The 23,730-nt window shown below is 55.9% G+C and overlaps 2 protein-coding genes across 2 annotated transcripts in view; both read right to left on the reverse strand.

Annotated features, from left to right (window-relative positions):
- The window catches only part of PRKCA (protein kinase C alpha), a 546,763-nt gene that overhangs the window by 42,451 nt on the left and 480,582 nt on the right, over positions 1–23,730 (reverse strand). The gene's annotated exons all lie outside the window — the stretch shown is intronic.
- The window catches only part of CACNG4 (calcium voltage-gated channel auxiliary subunit gamma 4), a 52,365-nt gene that overhangs the window by 6,595 nt on the left and 22,040 nt on the right, over positions 1–23,730 (reverse strand). The window contains exon 2 of the mRNA XM_054573067.1: positions 1,842–1,925. Within this exon, the coding sequence (XP_054429042.1) occupies positions 1,842–1,925 (84 nt within the window). The remainder of the gene's footprint in view (positions 1–1,841; positions 1,926–23,730) is intronic.

Genomic DNA, 23,730 nt, shown 5'->3' on the forward strand with positions numbered 1-23,730 from the left:
AGTGAGGCGGCTGTGCCTGAGGGGGCTGCACTCCTTCCTAAAGGCCACGGCTCCGCTCTTGCTCTGTTCTCACGGTTCTGCACCGGCCTCCCTCCTCTACCCAGGCCCAGGAACGTATGGGCTCCTTCTGTTGCCCATCCAGGTGCGCTCACCGTCCCTTGCAAGTTTCCCATGACCTTGTCCACACCCTTGTCAACAGTCCTGCACCAATACCCTTCATTCACTCCATCTGACCAGACCCAGACCCGCCGCTTCCTGCTGGGACCTCAGGAAACCACATGATCTGACCTCTGAGCTGATGTGTCATAAGGCCAATCCAGACAGAGATCCTAGAGCTCTGGGGACCAATGCGGGGACCGGGGGTGGGGGGGCAGGGGACAATGCCCATAATCTCAGGCAAGTTCAAATGGGAAGTGGAGAGGGTGTGGTTTGCTTCTCTACGGCCTCCTTTCTACGGCCTCCTTCCTGCAGCCCCAGGGTGGGGCCGTGGGGTAGACCTGCACCTCCGTAAGCACCGTCCCCTGCCTCCGCCGATTGCCCAGGTGGGGCAGAGAAGGGCAGGTTCTGAGCCAGGGTGGGGGGCTAGCTGGGGCTAGGCACCAGGGGCTGCCCTATGTGGCTGTGCAGGCCATGCCTTGTACTCTCGAAGGATGTCATTTATACCGCGGCCTCAGCAAGCACTGTGCCGTGGGCCACCTGTGCGGCCACGAGTGGCAGCCCTAGGGCATATCACTGGCTTGGTTCAGTGTTGGCCCCCAGAAAGCAGAAACAGAGGACAGGCGGGAGGAAGAGGAGAAGGGTGGGGGGGATGGGAGGGAGATCTGGCCACGTTATTTCAGGTTCTGGGCCTGGCTGGGGCAGCCTGACACCGCCCCAGGCTCCACTGGGACTGCATGCTGTTCTATTTCACCAGATGACTCAGAACCCCAATCCCTTCTCTTAGAGAAAAATAAAACCAAACCAAACTGATCCACTAGCAGGTGGGGAGTGAATTGTGCTCCCTCTGAGGACACGGATATCGATTCTCCATAAATGAGGCCAGGCCAGAGCCCTGAGGGATGAAAAGGGGAAAATGACTGCAACATGGTGCTGCTTTTTCCATTTCCAGGCTCCTTCCTCCTTCGGAGGCCCAGGGATGAGATCTGGCTGGGCTCAGGGCGTGGAGCTGGGTTAGTCCCTTGGGTTCTATACGTGCTGTGGCTTGCTCCATTCGGGGGCCAGCCCAGCCACAGGACATGGGCAGGGCAGGGGCAGGTAAGGCGGCTCTGCCCATCGGGGCTGAAAACACGAAGGCCCATGCATCAAGGCTGCCCGTGCTGCCTCCCTCGCCTTCTCCCACAGGCTGCCTGGCACCCCAATAGGCGTACAGTGCCACGTGATCTGATGTTTTGAGAGGCGAATGCTGGTGTGTGGGGGAGGGGTGGGCAGGCCCAGTGCGGGCAGGGGAATGTGCTCAGGTGGGTCGCGGTCCCCCAGGGATGCTGGGTCTGGACAAGCCCATGTCTGTAATCCCCGGAACCCAGGCCCAGCTGCAGCACCCACTCTCCTGATGCCAGCCACACCCAGCCGCTCTGGGGCGCGGGGACACACCCTTACCCACTCTCCCCAGGCCTCAGTCTCCCCTGGCACAGGCCTATCGATGGAGTAACTCCACTGAGACGCCCAGAATGTCATGGCAACGTTGAACGAAACTCCATCCTCTGAACCGGAAAGGGAGTGACGAGAGCATCCAGAGAAAGGCACCCCCTCCACCCCCTCAGAGCCCGTCTTTCTTCCAGCGCCCACCTGCCACCCGGCTTCCCCTCCGCACACAAAGGAAGCAAGGGGTTCTTGACACTCACGAAGGAGATACTCCGAGCTGTCATGGTCATAATCGTTGTCCTCTGGGAAGTGATTGATCCGGAAGCAGTGCCCTTTATAGATCCCTGCAGGAAACGAGAGGAGAGGGACGTTGTAACTGCTGCATGGGTTCGCTTGCCCCTTCATTCCGGACCCGGTTGCCGCGCGTGTTGCGTGTGGGCCCGGCTCTGCTAGGCCTTGGACATGGAGAGAGAAGAAAGGCTCAGGTGTCCTGGGTCTCATGGAGGGGCGGGGGCACAGGCACGCACACGGAGAAGCACCTCACGGTGGGAAAGTGCCCCAAAGGTGACCATGTCATTCAGGGTCATCTTTCGCCCACGAGGGTGAAAGGACACACTATCAGTAACTATTTGGGGGCAGACAAGAGACCTCAAGCAGGACTGTCCTGGGCAAGCAGGATGGGTACTCCCCCTTCCCAAGGGGACTGAGGAGCCGTGTCTTAAAAAATGACAGAATTTGCCACTGGGAACTGGGTGAAGGGGGCTTTCCAGGCAGAGAAGGAAGCCGTGCAAAGGCAGGGTTTGGGTCGGAGCCTGGTGAATTTTGGGGGAGGAAGGAAGTTCAGCGAGCCTTGAGCTTTGAAGGACATGTGTTTTGGGAGGGGGGCTGGGGCTGAAGAGGGGCCCTTATTGATGAGCGGCAGGGTCGTGAGTCAACTAAATCCGGATGAAAGCTTCTCCACAGCGTCTGTGTTTCCCTTTTTCTCAAACACAGTTATGGTGAGTCCCCCCCGAGGTACCCGCCAAAACCACACACAGTGGGCAACGTGACTCCAGTCCCCTCATTTGGTGTGAGGGGCAGGAAGAGAACATGGAGCGAGAAAAACTTCCGGAAAGGCCGTTATCTCCTGCCTGGTTTCCCCTCCCCATAGTGAGAAGCACCTTCACAGGGTGGGAGGCAGGACACCCTGGATAGTTTAGTAACTGCAGGAGGACAGGCCAGTTCTCCCTTCCAGAATCTTCCATCCAGCTCTCCCAGCCTCTGCCCCCTGCAGCCTGGAGACGTCCAGAACAGAAGGGACACTGGTGGCGAGGGGGGCACACAGGGTGCAGGCGCTGCCCAGCCTTCCAAGCCCTCACGCCGGGGTCGGCCTCCCTGCTCCCGCAAGGAGCTCATTTTGCCGGCCGCACAGCCAGGCTGGGACTGTTTCCAGCTGGGCCCAATTCTTGTTCTGCAGCTGCTGCCAAGCATCCTGCTGGCCCCTAGCAGCCTGGCCTGACCTCATACAATGTGGGCAGCAGGGCCTGCGTCAGACCAGCATCCACTGGTGAGCTCGGGGCACACGGCTCTTCCACCGTTTACCAATTAACTGGCTTCCCGCTGCTTTCTCGCTGTCTGCTGCCCCCAGAGAGCTAGGGTGCTGGGCCCCTGCTTCCTGGAGGCCTGTGGGGGCCACTGGTGGGTGGGCCAGGCTTGGTTAGGGATGGTGAGAGACAGAGGAGGGTCTCAGAGGTGACACCTTGCATGCTTCATGCCTTAGCTGTGTTCTCTGTGCCATGTCAAGCACGAACAACTTAGTCACCTGCTTCAGTCTCCTCATCTGTAGAACAGACATAACGACAGGCCTCATGTCCTAGGGGTTTTGCATGAGAGAACATGCAAAATGCACCCAGATGGTTCTTGGCCCACGGCAACGGCTCCATGCAGGTTTGCTGCTGTCGGACCCAGAAGTCACCCACCCTCTGCTCTGCAGGTCCTTACTCTTTCATGACTGATCGAGTTGGTAGAGAACCGCGAGTGTTTGAGATCAAGAGAAGAGAGCACTGGGACAGGCTGGGGTGGGGGCGCATGGGGGTCAGGATGGCCAGGGGTGGGGGTGCATAGAGGCCAGCGTGGGCCAGCCACACCCTCTCCTCCCTCCTGGCTCCCAAATGCCAGATTCAGCATAAGCATTTTCCAGGCCTGGCGGGCTTGGTGGAGCATTCTGCTGTTTGTTCCCCCACCCTAACCTTTTTGGGCTACTTTATGGGTCTAAACACAGTTACCAAGCCACGCATGCTTGTTGGAGCAAGTCAAACAGTAAAAGGTTGAAAAAGAAAAAAGTAATTTCTCTCCTCAAACTCGTTTTCCAGAGGTCAACAGCCGGCTATGCATTTGCTCTGTGAGCAGCCTACATACATACATGTGTGTGAGGTCGACACCTATGCTTTTAAACAATTAAACTTTTTACTTGGAGGTCTAGATTTACCCACAGTTGTAAGGAACCACACAGAGGGATCTCAGGTACCCTTTACCCAGTTTCAGCATCTTACAAAACTACAGAATCTCCACCGGATGCTGACAGGGCTACAGTGAAGACACAGAACGTCCCAGCCCCACCAGGATCCCTCACGTTGCCCTTTTATGCTCACATACCTCCTCCTGCCCCCGGCCCCTCCTCCACCCATGGCAACCACGAAGATAGTCTCCACTTGTAGAGTTCTGTCATTTCAGGAAGGATCTATAAAGGGAGTCACACAGCATTTGAGGATTGGCTCTTTTCTCTCAGCACTGCTTCACTTGAGATTCATCTAAGTCGTTTATGGATCAAAAATGTGCTCCTTTTAATGGCAGTGCACTATTCCCTGGCATGGCTGCACCGCAGTTTGACGTCTGCATTGTTTCTTGCTATCACACCTGTGGTTTCCAGCTCCGTGTTATAATGCTGCTGTGAACATGCACGTGTAGGCTTTGGGAGGAGCCTCAGTTTTCATTTCTCTGGGGTAAATGCCCAGGGGGGCAAATGCTGGCTCACAGGAGAGCTGCGTGGTTAGTTTTATGAGGGGCTGTCAAACGTGTTGAGAATGGCTATATGCTTATTTTAAAAATGGAATTATACTCTGTAGCCTGATCTTTTCATTTACTGATATATATAGACATCTCTCCAGGTCAATATCTATAGATCTTACTTCTAAGAAAACCTGTTTGTTTTAAATAAGAAACAATAAATTGATCCTAATCTGAACGTTGCTGAAAATCCTAGAAGGAAATGAATAGTGTAGGGACTAGGGGAATAAGTCTTGCTCCAACACTGAAGATGCTAAAAGAAAAATATGCTTTGACAGAAATGAGGAAACCTTGTATTTAAACTTTCATTCTGAAAATAAAATTTAGGTTTTGAGACATTAGCTTGTGTATAAACACGTTTGTTCCAAATGCTCCTCCAATATATTTTGCTAACCTCCACTCTACATTGAGGATACTATTTTATATTTGACAGAAATTGTAAGTAGAAATCACTGTCTAACATATTAACTCATCTTTAGCACTCTTTTCAGAGCTGCATAACCATCCATCATTATACTTTATCAATTCAACTGTACCTTCTCTTGGGGCTGGGCGTACACACCATGGATCCCACCACGTGGAATTATGCTCCAAAATACAGGAACTCATGCCCTTTCTCCTGTCCCTCCTCCTTCTGACCACTCTTCTGCACAGGCTAAAAGAATGGGCACTGTGGTGGGTTGAATTGTGCCCCCTCACCCCAAGGTACGTTGCAGTCCTTAACCCCTGGTACCTGTGAATGTGATCTTATTTGGAAACAGGGTCTGGAAGATGGAATCCAGTTAAGATGAAGTCACACAGGGGTGGGCTCTAAATCCAATGATTACTGCCCTGACTGCTGTGGCTCAGTGGGTTGGGCATTGTCCTGCAAACCGGAAGGTCTCAGGTTCAATTCCCAGTCAGGGCCTGGGTTGCGGGCCAGGCCGCTGGTTGGGGGTGTGCAAGAGGCAGTCGATTGGTGTTTCTTTTGCACATCAATGTTTTTCTCTCCTCTTTTCCCTCTCTCTAAAAATAATTAAAGAAAAATAAATCCAGTGAGTGGTGTCCTTACAGGAAGGAAATGTGGAGAAGGCATGTGAAGACCGAGACAGAGATTGGATTGATGTGTCTACCTGCCGAGGGATGCCCAGGAGCGCCAGCAAGCGCCAGAAGCTAGGAAGAGGCAAAGAAGACTTCTACCCAGAGCCTCAGAGAGAGGGCGGCCCTGCTGACACCTTGACTTTGGACTTCTGGCTTCCAGCATTGGGAGACAATCAATTTCTGTTGCTCCAAACCACCTGGTTTGTGACCATTTGTTATGGCTGTTCTAGGACACTAATACAGTGGTGCTGCCGTGTGAGAGGACATGCAACCTGCCTTGTTCGCTCAGCGTTGGTGTCCAGCCTTGGAGGAAGGCAAAAGTGCCCCCGCTCCCAGCCGGGTTAGGCTTTCCTGCTCCCCTGTCTGCTACAGGAGCCCACGGCTGCTAAGAAGCCATGCTTACTGCGTACCTGCAAAAGTGTCTTCTTGTTGAACATGCTGCAAGGAAACTCATGCAATGTCTCAGGGACAGGCTTCCAAAGCAACTTTGCCAGTCATCTGGTGCAGGCCTCCACCGGGGCTCCGAATCCTCTCCCCAGACCCTCCTATTAGGGGACGGCCAACACTGGGGACCTCACCACCTCCCCAAGCGTCCCATTTTCAAACAACTTTAAGTTCCTAGATCACCTGCGTCCACAAAACTTCATCCACAGGTGCTATTTATAATCCCTGGGACTAGGAGTTTCCCCTGATCACGTGTCAATGCTTCAAATCAGGGGAGAGAGGATCGTGTCTAATGGGATCAAAGCACAGCTACTTTTTCAGCTGTCCAGGGTTTGCAGGTGAGGCTCCAACGTGGGGACAACAGGCAGCCTACACACTGCCAACAGCTAGGACCACATGCCTCCCCAGCCAGACCTTGCTAATGGTCTGGAAGCCTGATCTCGATCCCATCCACCTCACCCCGCCCCCAGTATAAAGAAGTGGGAGCCGTGGGGGAGAGGGGCCATGAAGTGTCTTTGGCATGCGGAGAGAGGGGGAGATTGCTCCCTGTCCCTAGCGTCAAGAATTTGGGTATTTCTCTTAAATGACTGTCAAACATCTTCGGTTCCTCCAGTCATTTCTTTACTGATGGCTCCAAAGTCTTCTTCCCCAGCCTTGCTCCTTCCTCTGGGCCAGCTCCCGACACTTGGTGCCCAGAAGAACAAGCCACCCACCACCAAACCCAACGTGCCAGGCCAGGTCTGACCAGCCCAGAGCACAGCGGCCCCGTCCCCTCCTCCTCTCTGGACCCCGTGCTCCTGTTCAGGGCACGGGTGATCCTGTTGACTCAGTCTCCCAGGACTTTTTCACAAGAGCTGCCTCACCTCCCACAACCTGTTTTTGTTGAGTGCAGTGTTTAGTCCTAAGGACTTCACATTTATCGCTGTCAAATTGAATTTTGTTAGCATTAGCCTAAGGCATCACACAGGGAGAAAATTAATGGCTGATGTGAGAAGTAAGAGAAAGCCATTTCCAATCCACTTCACACGTGTTCTCTCTCGGAAGCAGGCCATGTGTGGCGTTATGTATTAAGTGATATTGAGAGCGGTTAATTCCGAGATCCAGGATTGGCCACGCTGCACGGATGCTGAGGCGCTCCTGGGGGTCACTGGCCTGTGTTCCCAGAGACAGGTGGCCCTCTCCCTCCCGAGGGTCAGGAAGGCACTGGCGTGAAGAGACTTCATTAGTCACGCAGCCCCAGGAGAGTTATTTCCTCATCTATCAAACTCAGGAATGGGGCCAGAGAGAGCCCCTGCTGCCCTGATTGCAGGACTATCTTGCAGAGAAAAAGTATAGGAGTGTGTGCCTACATCATGAACCCCCTCTGCTAAAGGTATTTCGATAGGCACAGGAAACATGCACGAAATAGGCATGGAAAGAAATACCTTAAAATGTGTGCAGTGTTTTATTTCTGGATGATAGAGTTATGAACGAATTAAAATTCTCTTCTTTACATTTGTTTTTGTGTTTTTCGAGTTTTCTACGATATATGAAAGTGAACTAATAAGGCTCATTAAAAGAACAGAAGCTGAATCTGTGATTCCACGTGAAAATGCGGCGGTGTGTGTGAAATAAGCAGCAACCCACCTGGATGTGGAGGCAGGTGAGGGAATGCGAACGGAGGCGCTGGGGAGATGTGTGGGCAGCACTGTGGCCTCTGGTGGGGCGAGTGCGCCTGCCCCCCTTCCGCTGGCTACGATGGTCGTGCCCTTAGCTACAGCTTGGATGACCGGCCCCCAGGCTCTGGGATAAGGACATAGGACTTTCAGTGCTAAACCCAGGAAAGTCCCAGTCAAACCGGGACAAGTTGGTCACCCCGTGTCATTTTAGGGTGCCTCCATAATGGGCCACCTTGGAAGTGTCATGAGGAAGGGAATCCTGGAGAAAAGAATGTTAGAGGGAGACTTAGCAGTACTGATTATTTCTGTTATTCCCTGACTACTTTTCATAAGCACTGGGTCATTTGGTCCTCACCGACACTAACAGCAGCTGCGGGCACCTACTCAGAGTGTATGACACCTGTTGCCCTGCCTTTTACCCCAGCCATTCATTGTTGCAGCGGGCAGCTCGTGCCCGTGGCACCTGTCAACACTTCGATTCAGCTCCACCGGCTATTCCTTGCTTTTTGCCCACGGCACTGGGTGGATTGCCCAGGGGAGCTGCCCTGCACCTGTGCTTGTGGAAGCTGGAAGCACCAGAACCCCTCCGCCCACCTGTCCGGGGGTAGGTAACCTTTGAGCAGGAGGATGGGAACTGGCGGATGAATGTTCCCACGCTCCACACTTAGATCTGCTCCTGGGTCGGGGGGCAGGTCCCAGCAGGACTGAGCCAAGGGGTGACCCGCCCAGGGTCGCCCCAGCAGTGGCTCTCCTGTCTCGGTCTCACCGCTCCCAGCCCTCCCCAACACCTGCTCCCAGCAGGGCTACTCAATACACCGCCTGCCTGAAAGCCCTGGCTGAACCCGAGATGAAAGATCATGTGCTGAGCACGTTCGATGTGCATCTTTGTAGGAAGGCTCCTTCAAGATGGAAGAAAGGCTGAGAGATGTTGAAGGACCTGCTTGTTCAAAATCCCCACGGCAGAAGCCAGCTCTGGATGATCAGGCATTTTAAAGAAAAGGTTCTGGAAATGCCTGGGGTGTACATGGCAGGGGGTGGCCCCTGGGATCCAGCTCCTTGAAGTCTCATCAAGTGTTCTTCCAGCCCCACCTGACACTGCCTTTCCAAGGATCCTCTTGGAACGCAGCAAAGGCTCCAAATGCTGTCTGGGCTGCTGGTCTTTCTCCCCAAGACAGATCAGGAAGTGGAACCACAGAGTAACCAAGGGTTCTGGGCTCGAGAAAACGGTTCCCAATGGCATCTCCAGGCCTCAGTGAGGGTGGCTGTGGATTGGTGGGGTTGAGGGGGGGCTGGGGGGTAGGAGACCCAGCGTGGCACGGCCCCTTTCAGCTCAAGGACTGGATGCCAGTGAATACACGGCCAAAGGGGCCAGTGGAAAAGGGTGTGGAGTGGGGCTTTTCCACACCATCCTTCCCTCAGCAGTATTTGTACTGAGCACACGCTGCTGCCTGGTGCTGGAGCCACAGGTCTGAGTTAGGTGTCGCCCTAAGCTCCCTCTCTGAGAGGCAGGGGGGCGGGTTAGATAAAACAGGAAGATAAAATAAATGACTGTCAGTCTCCTTTCGGGTGGTGACACAGGTAGGCAGGCAGGGAAAGGAACCTGGGACCTGAGGCCTTGTGGGTCGTGGGTTCCTGTCCTGAACGGTGGCTGAGGTCAGGGGCTAAGGTGTGGCGCCCACATCCGGAAACAGAGGCCTCTGCAGGGCTCCTCAGACCTGTGATTACACAACATCCCCATCACTCCCACCCTCCTGGTTAGCACGAGGAGTGGAAGAGGCCGGCGAGGCCCCGCGGCTGACGCAGGCCACCCAGACTGGAGGCGGAGGCGAGGGCGGGAACTACAGGTGGCCCGCATTCCCCCGGCCTCACTGGAATCATCATCTCTGTTGGAAAATAATCACTTATTCTTCTAAATGGCTATCAACTTGAACTTCATAATAATTTGAAGTGGTTGTCTCCTCCTGTGAACTGGGTCATTGTATGCCAGTCACGGCCCTGTTCCAAATGGATCAGATCCTTACCTCAGAGCGGGCCATGGGGGAGGGGGTCCCTGCCCTGGTGCCAATCACTTGTGAGGGCGGCTGCCCCTCCTGTGTTTTCCCAGAGCTGCCTGCCCGTGAGCCTTGCCCCTACCCTGATCTCCTGTGGGAACAGCCTAGCAGGGCCAGAGGCCTCTGTATTTCCAGAAAAGACCCAGGAATTCATGGAGGAGGTGGAGAACTGAGGCATGGCAGGGCTTTGGACTTTGGGGAGGTGTTATCCTCACAATAAGAACAACGGCAAGGATTTGCATAGCACTTATACGCCAGGCACTGTTTTAAGCCCTTGACGTTTATTAACTCCCTTTACCTTCATACTAACCCTGGGAGGTAGACTTGCTACTAGGTGCCCTAGCCAGGATTTGAACCTAGGCCGCCTGAATTCTGAGTGCGTGCCCTTACCTCCCATGCTCTGGAGGCAGAAGGACCCAGCGGGCTCTCTGAGTTACAAGTCATTCTGATCACCAGGGGCGTGATGGGGAAGTGCAGGTGCCCGACACACTTTATCAGTGGGAAAACTCCTGGGCTAAGGACACTGGCTGACATTTGGGGCTGAATTAACCTTCCACTGGAAGATGGGGACGCTCAGGCAGAGGGACGTCAGTCCAGGACCTCCCGCCCACCAGGACAGAGAGCAGTCAGGGAAGGGTGGGGTTGGGTGGGAGGGCAGAGCTCGCCTGTGGCAGAAGGTCAGGGGTTTTGAGAGGCGCTGGTGTGTATGGAGGGGGTCCCAGGTTGATCTGGGCGAGTGAAGGAGATGCGGGAGCTAAGGTATGCAGGCAGGCCAGCCTTGTGCTCCTGAACCTCAGATGGTCTGGCCCAGGGAGGGAGCAGCAATGGGGTGCAGTGGCCGGGCTGGGCTGGGGGTCTCGCGTGGTAGGCTCGGATGAGACTTTACGGTACAGCCTCCAAGGGGGTGACTGGAAGTTGCAAGTCCCTGGGTGGGCAGCAGCCACTCCCGAAGGGAGCGGCACGGGGTGAAAAGAAGAAGGCAGCCCAGGGCAGCACAAGCCCAGTGTGCTTGGTTTGGGGAGACCCGGGCTCTTGTCCTTCCATGTGTCTGCAGACGAGGAAACAGAGGCCAGGATGGAAGCAACTCGGCCAAGGTCATTCCAGTGCAAAGAGGGGAGCTGTATTCATCTCTAGAGCTGCCATAACCACTAACCAGGTGGCTTAACCAACGGAAATACACAGCCTCACAGTCCTGGAAGCCGGAAGTCCAAGATCAAGGTGTGGGCAGAGCTGGTTGCTCCTCAGGGCTCCGAGGGAGAACGCGTTCCAGGCCTCTCCCCAGCGTCCGGGGCTCTGCTGGCAATCCCTGGCGTGCCTCGGCTTGCAGAAGCATCACTTTGACTTTGGCCTTCATCTTCACATGGAGTTCTCCCCGGGTGTCCATCTCCCAAATTTCCTTTTCTCCTAGGGGCGCCAGTCATACTGGATTAGGGTCCACTCTAATGACCTCATTTCAGCTTGTTTATCTCTTTGAAGACCCATATTCCAAATAAGGCCGCCTTCTGAGGCATGGGGGTGAAGGGTTCAGTGCAAGAATCTGAAAGAGCACAATCCAGCCCATCATACAGGGGCGGGAACAGATGCTCAGCCAGGCGTCCAGGTTAGTGCTCCCAACTGTCATCTACACACCCAGGTGGGAGGCCCACCCTTCGAGCTCCTTGCTTTGCTCCCCGTAATTTCCCCTTGGAGCTCCCCCTCATAATTCCTTAATTTCCATGCCTATCACTAAAGAACGCTCCTAATAGCTGTGATTTACCAATTGGCACCCGCTGTGTCCTGCTAGGGCTGGCCTCTCTCCAGCTGCAGCGAGGCAGGCTGCTGGGTAAAGACACTCCAGGCCTGGAGAGGCAGTGTGGGCTGGGCTGGCCTTTCTGGAGAGCCCGAGCTCCCTGGCCTCTTGGTGACTCTCTGTGAGGCCCTGTTAAGCCACGATGGCCTTCAGTCCCCTTACCCATTCATTGAGCAGCAGTTCCGTGCGAGATTCTGGGGACTCGGGTGCAGCAGGGTGTCTGCTCACGAAAAACTCACGTCCTCTCTTACTGGACACATGACCAGGCTGTTTCTCGGCTTCCTTTGCAGTTTGGTGTGGCTATGTGACCGGCCAGTGGGTGGAGTGCGAACAGAAGGGATGCATGCCCTTTCTGGACAAGGCTCTGGAGAAGTCAATGCGCCCCACCAACTACTGTCTCCCTTCCCATCAGTCACGGGAAATGGCGGAGCCACAAAATGGAGAGGACTGGGTCCCTGAATCCCACTGTGGAGGGGAGAGGGCCACCCACTTTGAACTGTTACATGAACAATGGATCCACTTGTGCTGTGTAAGACATTATGCACTCTGGGGTGTTGCTGTTACAGCCATAATCAATAACATGAGAAAAGAATAAGACAGACATGGTTTCTGCCAGTCTGGAGCTTTCTGCAGGCGGAGTCGCTCAGCTCTGACTGAGGCAGGCAGTCTGAAGGGTGGCCCAGAGCTTCGGGGAGCGTATCCCAGCGCCACCCCGCCTCAGCTGCGGCGCGGTGGCCAGGAAAGCCTCTCCCCATCGGGAAAGTGGGGACATATGTTTCCCATCCTTCAGAGTCGAGGTGAGGCTCCAGGAGACCTTGTTGGTCTAAGCATTTTGAGAAGGATAAATCCTGACGATGTTGTCAGGGTGAGAAAATAGTTTTTAATGCCTTGTTTCTTGGCAGTGCCTTCAAACAGACTGACCTGTTTTCTGACCGGAGTCTGGGAAGGAGCTGTTCGTGTCCTCCCCACGGCCAAGTGCCTGGAATGCGGAGCCAGCAGTCTCTCTGGGCAATGCCCACACTGACCACCAGGGCCAAGCCAAGTTTCTCACATGCTCTTTTCCTGCTTAGAGTCACTGAGGCGCCTCATTGTCCTTACAGGGTCTGGTTGGGTTTTGATATAAACCTGGTCTGTCCTCTCAGCTCTTTGCTCTTTCTTTCTTTTAATTCAGCATTCACTTAATGATGCCGGCCTCTGGGGGTCGAAAGACATGGGTCCTGCCAGCAAGAACTTACAGCGCCCTGACCGGTGTGGCTCAGCTGGTTGGAGCATTGTCCTGTAAGCAGAAAAGTTGTGGGTCTGATTCCCGGTCAGGGCACAGGCCTGGGTTGCAAGCCCCATCCCCCGTCAGAGTGTGTACAAGAGGCGACCAATTGCTGTTTCTCTCTCACATGGATGTTTCTCTCCTTCCCTCCCTTCCCTTCCTTTTCTCTTTCTTCCCTGTTCTTGGATGATGGTTTAAAAAAAAAAAGGACTTACAGCCTCTTCGGGGAGGTGAGCGCACGTATCACCTTAGAACAAGAGAGCGGCACATCCTACGAGGGAGGTGGCAAGTTCAGTCTCAAAGAACTAGGTATAAGTACTGGATCGGTCATCTGGGACAGGTCTGGAAAGGGGCTGCACCCACAGAGCTGAGGGACACGTACTATTTGGTGTCCGGAGGTTCAAGCAGAGGAAAAGCCCAGGCGCATGTTGGGGAGTGAGCTTCTGGAAGGCAGCCGGCCTGGCCAGAGGGGGTGGGGACTGAGGCTGAAAAATATAGGTGGGGCTGTAGTCAGGGAGGTAGCCTGGACTGCCCTGTAGAGGGGCTGGATTTAAAGCCCCCGGCTCCGAGGAGCCACCGTCAGCTTTTCTTAAGCTGGAATGGTCTCCTCGTGGCTAATGCCAGGAGCTCTAGTCTGTCTCAGCTTTGCATGTCTGGGATTCTGTTCCCAGCCTGACGGGCATCACTTGACCTGTTATGTTTGAGGGCCCCACCCTGGGGCCCCTGGGGTGTCTTATTTTAGTCCCGGGGAGCCCGGCTGCCTGGAGCTTGCAGGCCGTGCTCCTCCAGGATTAACAAGCTCTCTCCTCATTCTCTCCCCTCCCACTGCGGCTCCTTGTGAGGAGGGACACATTTAAACTTTGGCTCAGTCGGCAGCTTCCTGCAGCTGTCAGGCGGGTCACGGCAGCCTCCGTACCCGCCACTGCTAGGAACGGGGGGCAGGGAGGCCGGCGGGACCTCGGACTCAGCCTGCCGCCCCTCTGGCTCCCTGTCACCCACAAGGAGAGAGCCCTTTGGAGGGTATGGATCCTCAACTGGCAATGTTTCAGGCCTGACAGCAAAAAATGAACTCTACAGCAACTTGGAGCCCAAGTCCCCTCCTTCAGCTCTAGTCTGTGACCGGGTGATGGGCCCACGGCTCCGGCTCCAAGCCACCTCCTATCTCTCACAGTCCAGGCGACGATGAGGCCCAGTAGGGTGTTTCCACCGAATGGGACAACCCAGAAGGAGGCCAGTGGAAGATCTGGGGGAGGAGCCACCTTGCCATCAGCAGAAGGTGGCGCCCATTTCAGTGGGGCTGGGCTCTGGCTCAGTGTCCACTAGGGGACTAGGTTCTGCCAGGAACCAGTTCTGGCTCCAGGTCCTTCCCCGGGCACTGGGATTCCCAGAGACACCTCCATTTCTGTCCCCAAACTCTGTCTCCATAAACCTGAAACCTGAGATGGTTAGTCTGGCACACTGAGGAGTCTCTCTAGGTCCTGGGCTCTAAGGATTTTATGCTTGGACAGCTTGGCAGCGACTCAGGGGCAGGGAATAGGGAGAGGAAGGACAGGCCACCTGCCTGGCGCTCTGACGTGCCGCTGAGGTGTACCTGTGGGAACAGGCACGGGTCCCTCACACAGAGTGTGGCCCTGCCACAGCCTGGGGCCCCACCACACATCTAGCCGGGCCTGCACCAACCAGGTGCTCTCTTGGGAGTTTGGATCGGAAGCAGAGGGGACCCGGGGACTAAGGGCGTTGGGGAGTTCACCGTGGGTATGCTCAGTGGTCCGTGATGCCAGCTACGAAGCTCCGGGCTCTCTCCTTCCTCAGTCTTAGCTGTTAAACTCCTTCAGTCCTTTGAGACCACACATCCAATAAAGTCCTCTTCGCGGGTCAAGTTAAAAGAAGTTGGTTTCTGTGCCCACCACCAAAAGAACCCTAACCCCCCAACCAGCCACACCTTCCTCAGGGGAAAGAGATTCCAAACCAGTTCTCATGGGCTCCCAAGCCCAGGCCATACCTCCTTCCTCAGGGCAGGTCTGCAACACTTTTACAAGGTACAGAAGTAGGCAGAGGCTCCCGAGAGACTATGGGGCGAACGGGAAAGAAAGGACGTTGTATTGGAGGATGGGAATCCTGAGTGCCAGTCCCCACGCACTATGTGGAAGCTGTGTGGTCTCTGAGTTTCAGCCTCTGGAGGTCTTAGTCACCTGGGGACAGAATCCCTGGGCTGATCGGCTAATCGTACAGCATCTATTTCCTGATGGACAAAGTGCGGCCACCAATGGACCTCACAGAGTTCCTAGGAGGAATAAGGAAATGAGACCATTTGTAGCCAGCATGGAGCCAGTGCCCATAAGTCATGACTTCTCCAATAAGAAAAAGTCTTACTTGCTGGTGGCCAATGAACCAAGTCTCCTCCCACATAAGAAATGCCTGCTGGGAAGACCTCAGAGATGGCTCTAAGGTCCCAGAGGCCCCCAGTCTCACCACCCAACTCCTGTCCACCCACCCTGGCCCTCGACAGGAGGCGGGACCCTGGCCTCGCTCTCGCCACGCGCCACCCCTCATGTCACTTGGCGAGTTCTGCAAGAACCCACAGCGCAGCCTTACGCCTCCTCCAACCCTTCGCTCCAGAGCTGCCGGGATTTTCCAGGCTTCCTGCCGAGATTCATAATTGAACGGAGCCGGGGAGATTTCCCCAACCAATACCTTGTTTTCTCTACTAACACAGGGAAATGCGCGTTCAGTTATTGTCTCTGATTTCTCTCCTCGGATCTGCTGGATATCTGCTGCTTGGATGAAATCGCAGTACCAAGATTTGGGTGTTTTTTTCCTTCTGTTTCTTTTTCTCCTTTAACGAGAAGCAAACACGAAGTTCCAAGGGGTGAAACAGCTTGCTGCCGATTTCAGGCTTTCCGCGGCTTTGCCGCTGCACATCTCTGGAAAGTTATGCTGCAATAACCTGAGAGCTTTAGTTGAAGGGCTTGGGTGAGGGAAGGAGAACCGCAGTGTGCAAGCATAGACTTCCAGAAGGTACTCTAGGGACCACTTACTTTACACACTAAGAACCTAATGCCTGCGGAGGACAAGAGCAATTTCCATGGTGACAGGGCCAAGCCTAGATCCTTGGTCTCTTGACTCCAAGTTCAGTGCTCTTTTGCCCAGCCCCCTGGCTGGTGGCTTTCCAGGAAGGACTTCACTATTTTTGGACCATGCTCCTTCCAATCTCTTTGCAGCCAGAGCGAGCACGTCCATCCCATCTCCCCGCCTCGGGCCCCTCAGGTGCTGGCACAGAGGCTGCGTACTCACAGCCATGCAGTCCCCTCTGCGTTCAAGTCAGCACCCACATCCCGAGGGCCTGCCATGCGCCGGGCACCGGGCTGTGCACTGGGCTCGGCAGGGGGCGAGCCAGAATCTCTCAACTTTGAGTTGGCACCAAGGGGGGCTGGGGTCAGGAAAAGCACACCAGGGGCTGACACCTGAGCTGAGCCCTGAAGGACACGCAAGGGGGAGAGGGGGCGGGCTTCCAGGTGGAGGGAATGACGCTGCTGAAGCCCAGAGGGAAGAAGCTGGGAGGCCAGGGGCACCTGAGGCAGCGAAAGGAGGCCCACGTGGCAGCTGGAGGCAGAGGGCGGGGGTGGGGAGGTGGCAGGTGGCAGGGGCTCAGCACTGACGGGACCGTGGACAAGAGTTAAACAAGTTATCAGACAGGACCAGGCTTGCTTTTTAAGAAAGACCTGCCCTTCTGCAGGTGAGGGACAGAGTGGAGGCAGGGAGGCCAGTCAGCTCTGGGACAAAAGCCGCATTCAAGGTCACTGGCTGATCTGGAGCAGAGAGCGAGGGTTCCCCAAAGCTGACTGGTGCCCCCATCCCCATCCCCCCTCAGACTGATCATCCCTGCCCCTGGCTCAGGGACACTAGAGCCATCTCAAAGTGGCCTTCCCAGAGCTGCTTCACTCATGTCCTCCTGGCTCTGTCCAGACTCAGGGCCTGGGGGCCGCGACCCCCGGCCTGCACTTACCCTCCCATGCCCTCCCCGGGCTGTTCCCGAGGCCATGGCCACTCCCCAGCCTCTGTTGAGGCCCAGAGTTCCAGGGCAGGTGGCCCGTGGTCCTCCCGACTCCGGGCCCTTCAGCGCCCAGGCCCAGCTCACTCAGCCTCAGCTCCCTCCAGGAGGTTTGGAGCCAAGGCCTGGGTCGCTGGTGTGAAAAAGAAAAAAGTAGACAAAATGCGAACACCAGTTTCCCTCCTTCCACGGGCACAGCAGGGCCCATGAGTGGGGCGTTGCGGGCTGGGAGGCGGCGGTGACAGGCTGGCTGTGAGCAAGATGACGACGGAGGAACCCTCGGGAACGGAGCGGAACAACTGTCATTGTGAGTCAAGCAGGCCATTTATGGGGAGGATAAAAGTTAATGGGAAGCCATACTCCAGCTCCTCGCCATTAAGCAAGAGAAATGCTGGCGAAAAGGCACGAAATAAAAAGACAGAGAGAGAGAGAAGAGGCCCGAAATGCAGCAGCATTCTGCTCGCTGGGAGCCGGGGAAAGGCCGCAAGGAAGCTGGCTGGGAACAGGTGCGGGGGGCAGGGACCCATATTCATTGCCCGATTAGGAAGAAATCAGTGTTTGGACATCACTAAATTAATCCCCTGTCAGGGGCTTCTTCATCAATTACCCACTTCTCCTTCCCAGGGCAGCTGAGGAGGCAGAGGGGGCCCTCTCCCTAATCCGTCTACATAAAGCCATGTCCTCAGCAGGTGGCCCAGTCCGATGGCCCAAACGTGGAACCTCCTCTGTCCTAAGAGCCTGCAGTTGTCCTGGTTTCTTCCCGGTCTCTGGAGGTGCGCAGGGGACGCAGGACCAGTGTCTGCGGAGAGGCTCCCCTGTGGGCTCGCGCGGCGGCCCCCATGCCAGCTGTCACTATTACTAGCATGGCAGCCGTCACTGCCACCGGCAGCTAACCCTGGGTGGAACCTCACTCATCTGACTGCTTTACGTGTTAACTCACTGAGTCCTCACGACCACCCTCTCACATGGGTGCTGCTGTTACCATCAACCTCATTTTACAGATGGGAACACGGAGGTCCTGAGAGGTTAAGTGACTCGCCCAGGGCTGCCCAGATCCTCAGCGCAGAGCTGGGACCAGCACCAGGACAGTCAGACTTCAGGGCCTCAGCGCCGAAGCCACTAGGCTCTACCACCATGACACACAGTGCTCGGTACATACAGGCGCCAGCTGGCCGGGCAAGGGCTGGGGGAGCCCAGCCCTCTGAGGGACCATCCCCGGAGCGCCTCCCTCTCACCAGCGTCTGTACCACACTAGGCGCCCACGTGGGCCAAGATGATGGGTGTGTCTCCTCAGAGATGTGTGTTCAGGTGGGAAGGCAGAGCCGGGCAGGGTGAGGGAGGAGGTGTGTCAACCCCTGCAAGTGATGCAGGGCCTGTGGCAGGGGGTGGCCAGGAGCATGCTGAGGCCCCAGGCCTGGCCCCGCGTGAGCTCAACCATGCACCGCTTTGGGAAATGGGTTTCCTGCCTGCCTGAGGTGGCAGGGAGGGACGCTTGGGGCAGTGGATGCATGAGCCCTGAAGGACAGGGACTTCAGGCCAGTGCTCTTGGTCAGAAGTTTTCAGATCTAGGCTCAGGAATGCACACACTGAATACACTCTCGAGATCTCCCTCTGGGGGGGCCCCCCAGCTCAGAGGCCCTCAAATTCTTGGGGTAGATGGATGCCTTCCCCCAGCGAAGCGACTACCAAGAACTGCCCTGAGGTGTCCTGGGCCCTGACATTTCGAGGGAAACAGCTCAGCATCCCGGACCTTTGCAGTTCTTCTCCAAGATTCCTGCCGAGATTCTGCTTCTGCTGCCTTTCTCTCCTAACTTCTCTGCAACGGCCCTTCCTCAGGGTGCTCAGAGCTTCTCCTCTGCCCTCACCCCGTCTTCACACTCCCCCGGGACCTCCGCACTCCCGGGGCGTTCAGCACCATGCAGGCTCTGATCCCCAGCCCACAGCTTCTGCGACTTCAGAGCCAGCATCCCACTGCCTGGTGGACACCTCCACCTGGATGTCCAGCAGGGGCCAGACCTGGCATGGCTCACACTAAATGATCAGCCTGCCTTGGCGGTCCTCCTCCATCTCCTCTCCTTGTCTCCTTGTCTCCTTGCTCCATGCTCTGGCGGGGATCCTCAATGGTAGGTGTCCTGTCTCCTCCGCCTTCTGCGCCCTGCCTAGATTTCATCCATTAGCCAATCTTGCGATTTTATTTCCTAAAGATGCCTTGTATTGCCTCCCTCAAAATCACCTGCCAGAATGGTCTGGTGACATGGGACTCTGACGACAGCACCTTCAGTGATGTTCGCCTGCCGCATGTCAGCGATCAAGGCCTGGTTCCTGTTGACCTGAGTCTTATGGCTGGTTCTGTCCTCCAACAACACAGACCTGTGCAGGGGTCCTTGTTCACGCCATGTGCTTTTGGACCATGTCCTGGTTCCAGCTCTTCCCCTTGTCTGGGGGCTTCCTGCTTCTTCATACCTGTGAGCTTCCAAAAGTCATCAGGGCAGGCACGACCCCTCCCAAGAAACTTCTGGACCTGCCTCCCCCTTTCCCTTGAATGCACATGATGCTCTGTACACACTCCCATCATTACAATTTCCTGCATTGTATTTAAATTGTGTCTCTGCTTGAGCCAGAGGGCGAGCTCTGAGACTTATTTATCTTTGAGTCTCAAGCTCCTATTCCAGTCTCTGCTCATCTCATGCCAGTTTAATTGTACTGAGCTTCTTTCTCCAACAGGGGTTTCTGTGGGGCTGGGGACACGGGGAATAGCACTCTCTCCTGGCCCTCCATTTTTATGTCCATGGTGGAAAGAACATCCACCCTTCACTCCCATCCCACCTGCAGGTGAAACACTCCAGAAATGCCACCAGGAGGCCCAGTACCAAAGCTTAAAGGCTCTGGTGGACCCTGCAATGCCTCCCTGTTCATGCAATACCAATGACACACACTGCTTGTCATCAGCCCTCCTAAGTCAACAAACCGCTGCCAGAAGCACGAGCCAACTGTAGCATGATAAATACGACTATTCTAGAGCTGAATCCATGGGCCACACTCTGAGACCCACAGCCAGGGACCCGGCAGTGTGATCTCCGTCAGGCAAGCTCCATTTAACCAACTTGAAAAGAAAACCCAAGCAAAAACCGCCACCGCGAAAATAGGCTGAACTGGTAGCAACAAGAAGAAAAGGACAAACCCAGAGGTCGGTCTAGATCCCGTTTCCAATTCCACATGCACTGCCTGTCCTTCGGTCTTGATGTTTCAGGAGGAAGCCTGGCCCCCACAGAGGAGGCGCTGTGAACTGAGGCGCGGACCCTGCGAGGCGTGAGTCCCCCTCACCCCCCGTCACATCCCTTTCTTAGCCAGGGCTGAAACACCTGCACGTCCCCGGGCCCCGTGAGCAGCCACCACCGAGCCATGGCAGAGCTTTCATTATTCCGCAAGTCATTTTTCCTCCTGGTTGAGACCTCGATCTGGACACGGAACAGCACACCCTTCTGTTCCCGGGCAGCACCTCTCCCTGTCTGCGGACAGAAGCCCCCGATGCCCATTTCCAGCCGTTCAAGTAACAGGCAGAAGGTGAAGCTTGTCCGGGTGCCATGGTCCATGTCCGTAACTCCAGACGTGGCCGGGAGCCAGCACCGTATCTGTGGAGGCCTGAATATTTTACACCTAATGCCTTTGAGTTATGGGATTTATACCTTTAGACACCAGAATTAACTTGATTTGAAATGGGCCCTGGGGGAAATCTGCTAAAGAGAAATAAAGAGGTTAGATGGAGTCTATCATACTTTGCAAGGTGGCTTTCTCCACCTTCATTTACAAGGCTGTCAGGGGGTGAACTGCTCCGGCCCTCCTCCTATCGATGCCTCGACTCCCTGATGCCCTGCTCCCCTCATCCTGGAACTGTCACTCACGCGCCCTCTGCCCGCCGTCAGCCTCCGAGAACGAAAGTGGTGGAACTGTGCGCTGACTTCGTGTGGGCCCCGCGCCATGCCGCCATCATGTTTATTGCCAAATCCTTCTGAAAACCCAGGAAGTAGGTACCGCTGTCCCCACTTTACAGAAGAGGAAACTGAGGTCCCAGAACGTGATATAAAGAGCAAGTGAAGAGAGCAGGGTGTGCACTCAATGATCTGGTCCCAAAGCACATGCTTTTTACTAACACGACACCCAGCTCAGTGGTAGCCAGGACCGGGTCACTTGGGGGCCAGCTGGGCAGCTGGCTGAGCCTGTTATAGGCTGTTGGTACTTGACAAGGTGCTCAACCCCTCCTGGGCCTTGTTTTCCTGTTCCAGACGCCAGGATAACCGCAGGGCCCGCCTCCATGGGTGAGGACTAGGTAAAGCAGGAGCGCGTCCTTGGCACAGGCCCTATGTGCCCTCTCCCTGCTTGCCTGCCCTTAGAGGAGAGGCACTCTGTAACTTTAGCTCCCTTCTTGACATGCTTTTGTCCCTGAATGACAGGGTGTGTGTGTGGCCAGGCATGTGGGTGAGCTGGTGCGCGGTGGCTCCAGCAGGGACAGCAACGGGAGAAAAGGTGGGTGTGCCGTCGTGCGCCCTGGTCACAGGCGCTGGCCCAGGGCCAGGGGGTAGGGGTGAGAAGCTGCCTTTTGCCCCCATTGCATGGGTCTCTCTTTGAGCAGACAAGAACTGCAGGGTGTGACCTGTGGTCAGGAGGAGCACCGAGCATGTTCCAGGCATAGATGACAGACACGTCCCTGGAAGCCAGCGGCCTTGCCTGCCCAGCCTCTCAGAGCCTGTGTCTCCAGCCGAGGCCTGATTCACAGGGCTGCTGCCAAAGCTCATTAATACATGATGGAAAAACCTTTTAGCAAACGTCGAGCGCCCATCGCGGGCCTCGGGCCCACACTACGAGCCAGGCAGCCTGGGGCTGTAAGGCCGGCGGGTGGCCCGCACAGTCCAGCACGTGCGGGTGTGAGCTCTCTCACAGCCGGTCCACGCCTGGCGGGCTGCTGACCCGTGGGGATGCCGGAGGCAGGGGTGGGCATTCCTCTGGGGTTTCCCTCGGGAAACTCAGGCAGTCAGGCTGGAGGGCTCTGTGTTTGCCGCCAGGGATCAGGGCTGCCGGCTGGCGTCTGACAGGCCAGTCTGGGGACTAGAGAATAGAGAAAGAAAAGGAAACACACTCTTAACCCTCCCGGGGGGCCCTGCTTGGCCTGGGGCGCAGTGAGGTAGCAGGACCAGTGAGCTGGCTTCAGCCGGGAGGCATCCCCAATTCCACCCCTAGACATCGGCCCTGTTTCAGCGGCAGAAGCCCCCTGTCCCTGTCCCCATATGGCTTGGTCTAGGGAGACCTGCTGGGGGAAAGCAGGTCATCCGCAGAGGTGTGTGCTGGTGTCCCGGGGCCTGTACCTTCTTTCGTAAGGGGCCTCTCATGCGCCCACACACAGGGACCCCATCTTCACACAGAAGTCCTGCCTGGGTGATATTTATACCTATGGCCCAACCAGGGACAGATCCAGGTTTCGTTGGGCCCTGGACTTTGTGCAATTAGACAAACTCTCTTCAAGAAAAAGAATACACAACTACAAATACAGTTAGATGCGGGGCCTAGGAGGGGCGCCCGCAAAGAAAAGGCTGCAGTTCTGGCTTCTTAAGCGTCCCGGTAAGTCCACCCCGGCCAGGCTCCCACGCCCCAGGGCTGATCTTGCCTGGAGAGGGCAATGCAAACACCACAGCCCCCTCCCACTAAGTCACCTTCTCAGGAAGCCCCGACAAGACTGGGGGTCTCAACGTCAGGCTTGGGGAGCTTTGGGATGCCTCACACGGCGGTTCCTGTCTGACCCCCTCCGCAGTCCCCGTGGCAGGGCGAGGTCCCTTCTGCGCAGTTGGGAGAACTTTCTTATTAGACAAATACCCCTTTGCCTGGGAGAATCAGTGCTCAGTGGAATGAACGAATGAATGAAAGTGCTAAAGGCTCCATGGGGAAGGATGGATAGAGTTGAGCAGGCAGGTGGCTCCCCCGGGGAAGGGTCCTACGACATTCTGTGGCAGGTAAGACTGGACGTGTAGAGCAGAGAGTGGAATTTCACCTGGGAACTCTCCTTTGAAGTGGCAAGGAAAGCTCAGCCTGCAGACCTGGGCCTCCACTCCTCGAGGTCTGTACGCTGCGACATCCAGGCCAGGGGGTGCCCTAAATGTGCTCAAGGCCCACGGTTGGCAAGAAGCCCTTCTGGTTGTTCACTTGCCCAAGAATCATCAAGGTCGGGGGCTGTCAGGTCACAGCCAGGGTTTGTATTTGGGGGCTGCATAGGGCGGTCCCTGCCCTGTCTGGTTGGGAAAATCGTAGTCTGTATGAGACTCCCCTCAGGGTCACGACAGAGGACATGCTCAGGTGCCAAATGGACCCACGGATGACCGCCTGAAGGAGGAAACACCTGCAACCTCTGCCGCCTGCCTCAGCACAGGAGGGGCGGGCGCCTCGCCTCCCGTGAGTCTGGCTTCTGGGAAGAGGAGAACCATGCCTCACACTGAAGAGGGAGGAAGGCTTTTCCAAAAAGGGTTTTTGTTGTTTGTTGGGGATCTCCTTTCGTCTTCACCTTTCACTGGGCAAAGCTGCAGTGACTCTTACCATCCGGGAGAAGGGGAAGGGGAGGCGGGCGCTGCTCAAGGTCAGGCTGGAGCCTGGCCAGGCACCTTCCACGTGCACCAGCCTTCCCGTGTTCTCCTTCGGGAAGGAGACGACGCTGGCAAAGGGGAGGCAGGGAGCTGCCACTGACTGAGCTCCTAGCAACTGGCAGCGGCTGCCGGTTCAACTGC

Source organism: Pteronotus mesoamericanus, unplaced genomic scaffold (genome assembly GCF_021234165.1).
Source record: "Pteronotus mesoamericanus isolate MK-2021 breed Mesoamerican mustached bat unplaced genomic scaffold, CSHL_Meso_final contig_246, whole genome shotgun sequence".
Classification (NCBI taxonomy): Eukaryota; Metazoa; Chordata; class Mammalia; order Chiroptera; family Mormoopidae; genus Pteronotus; species Pteronotus mesoamericanus.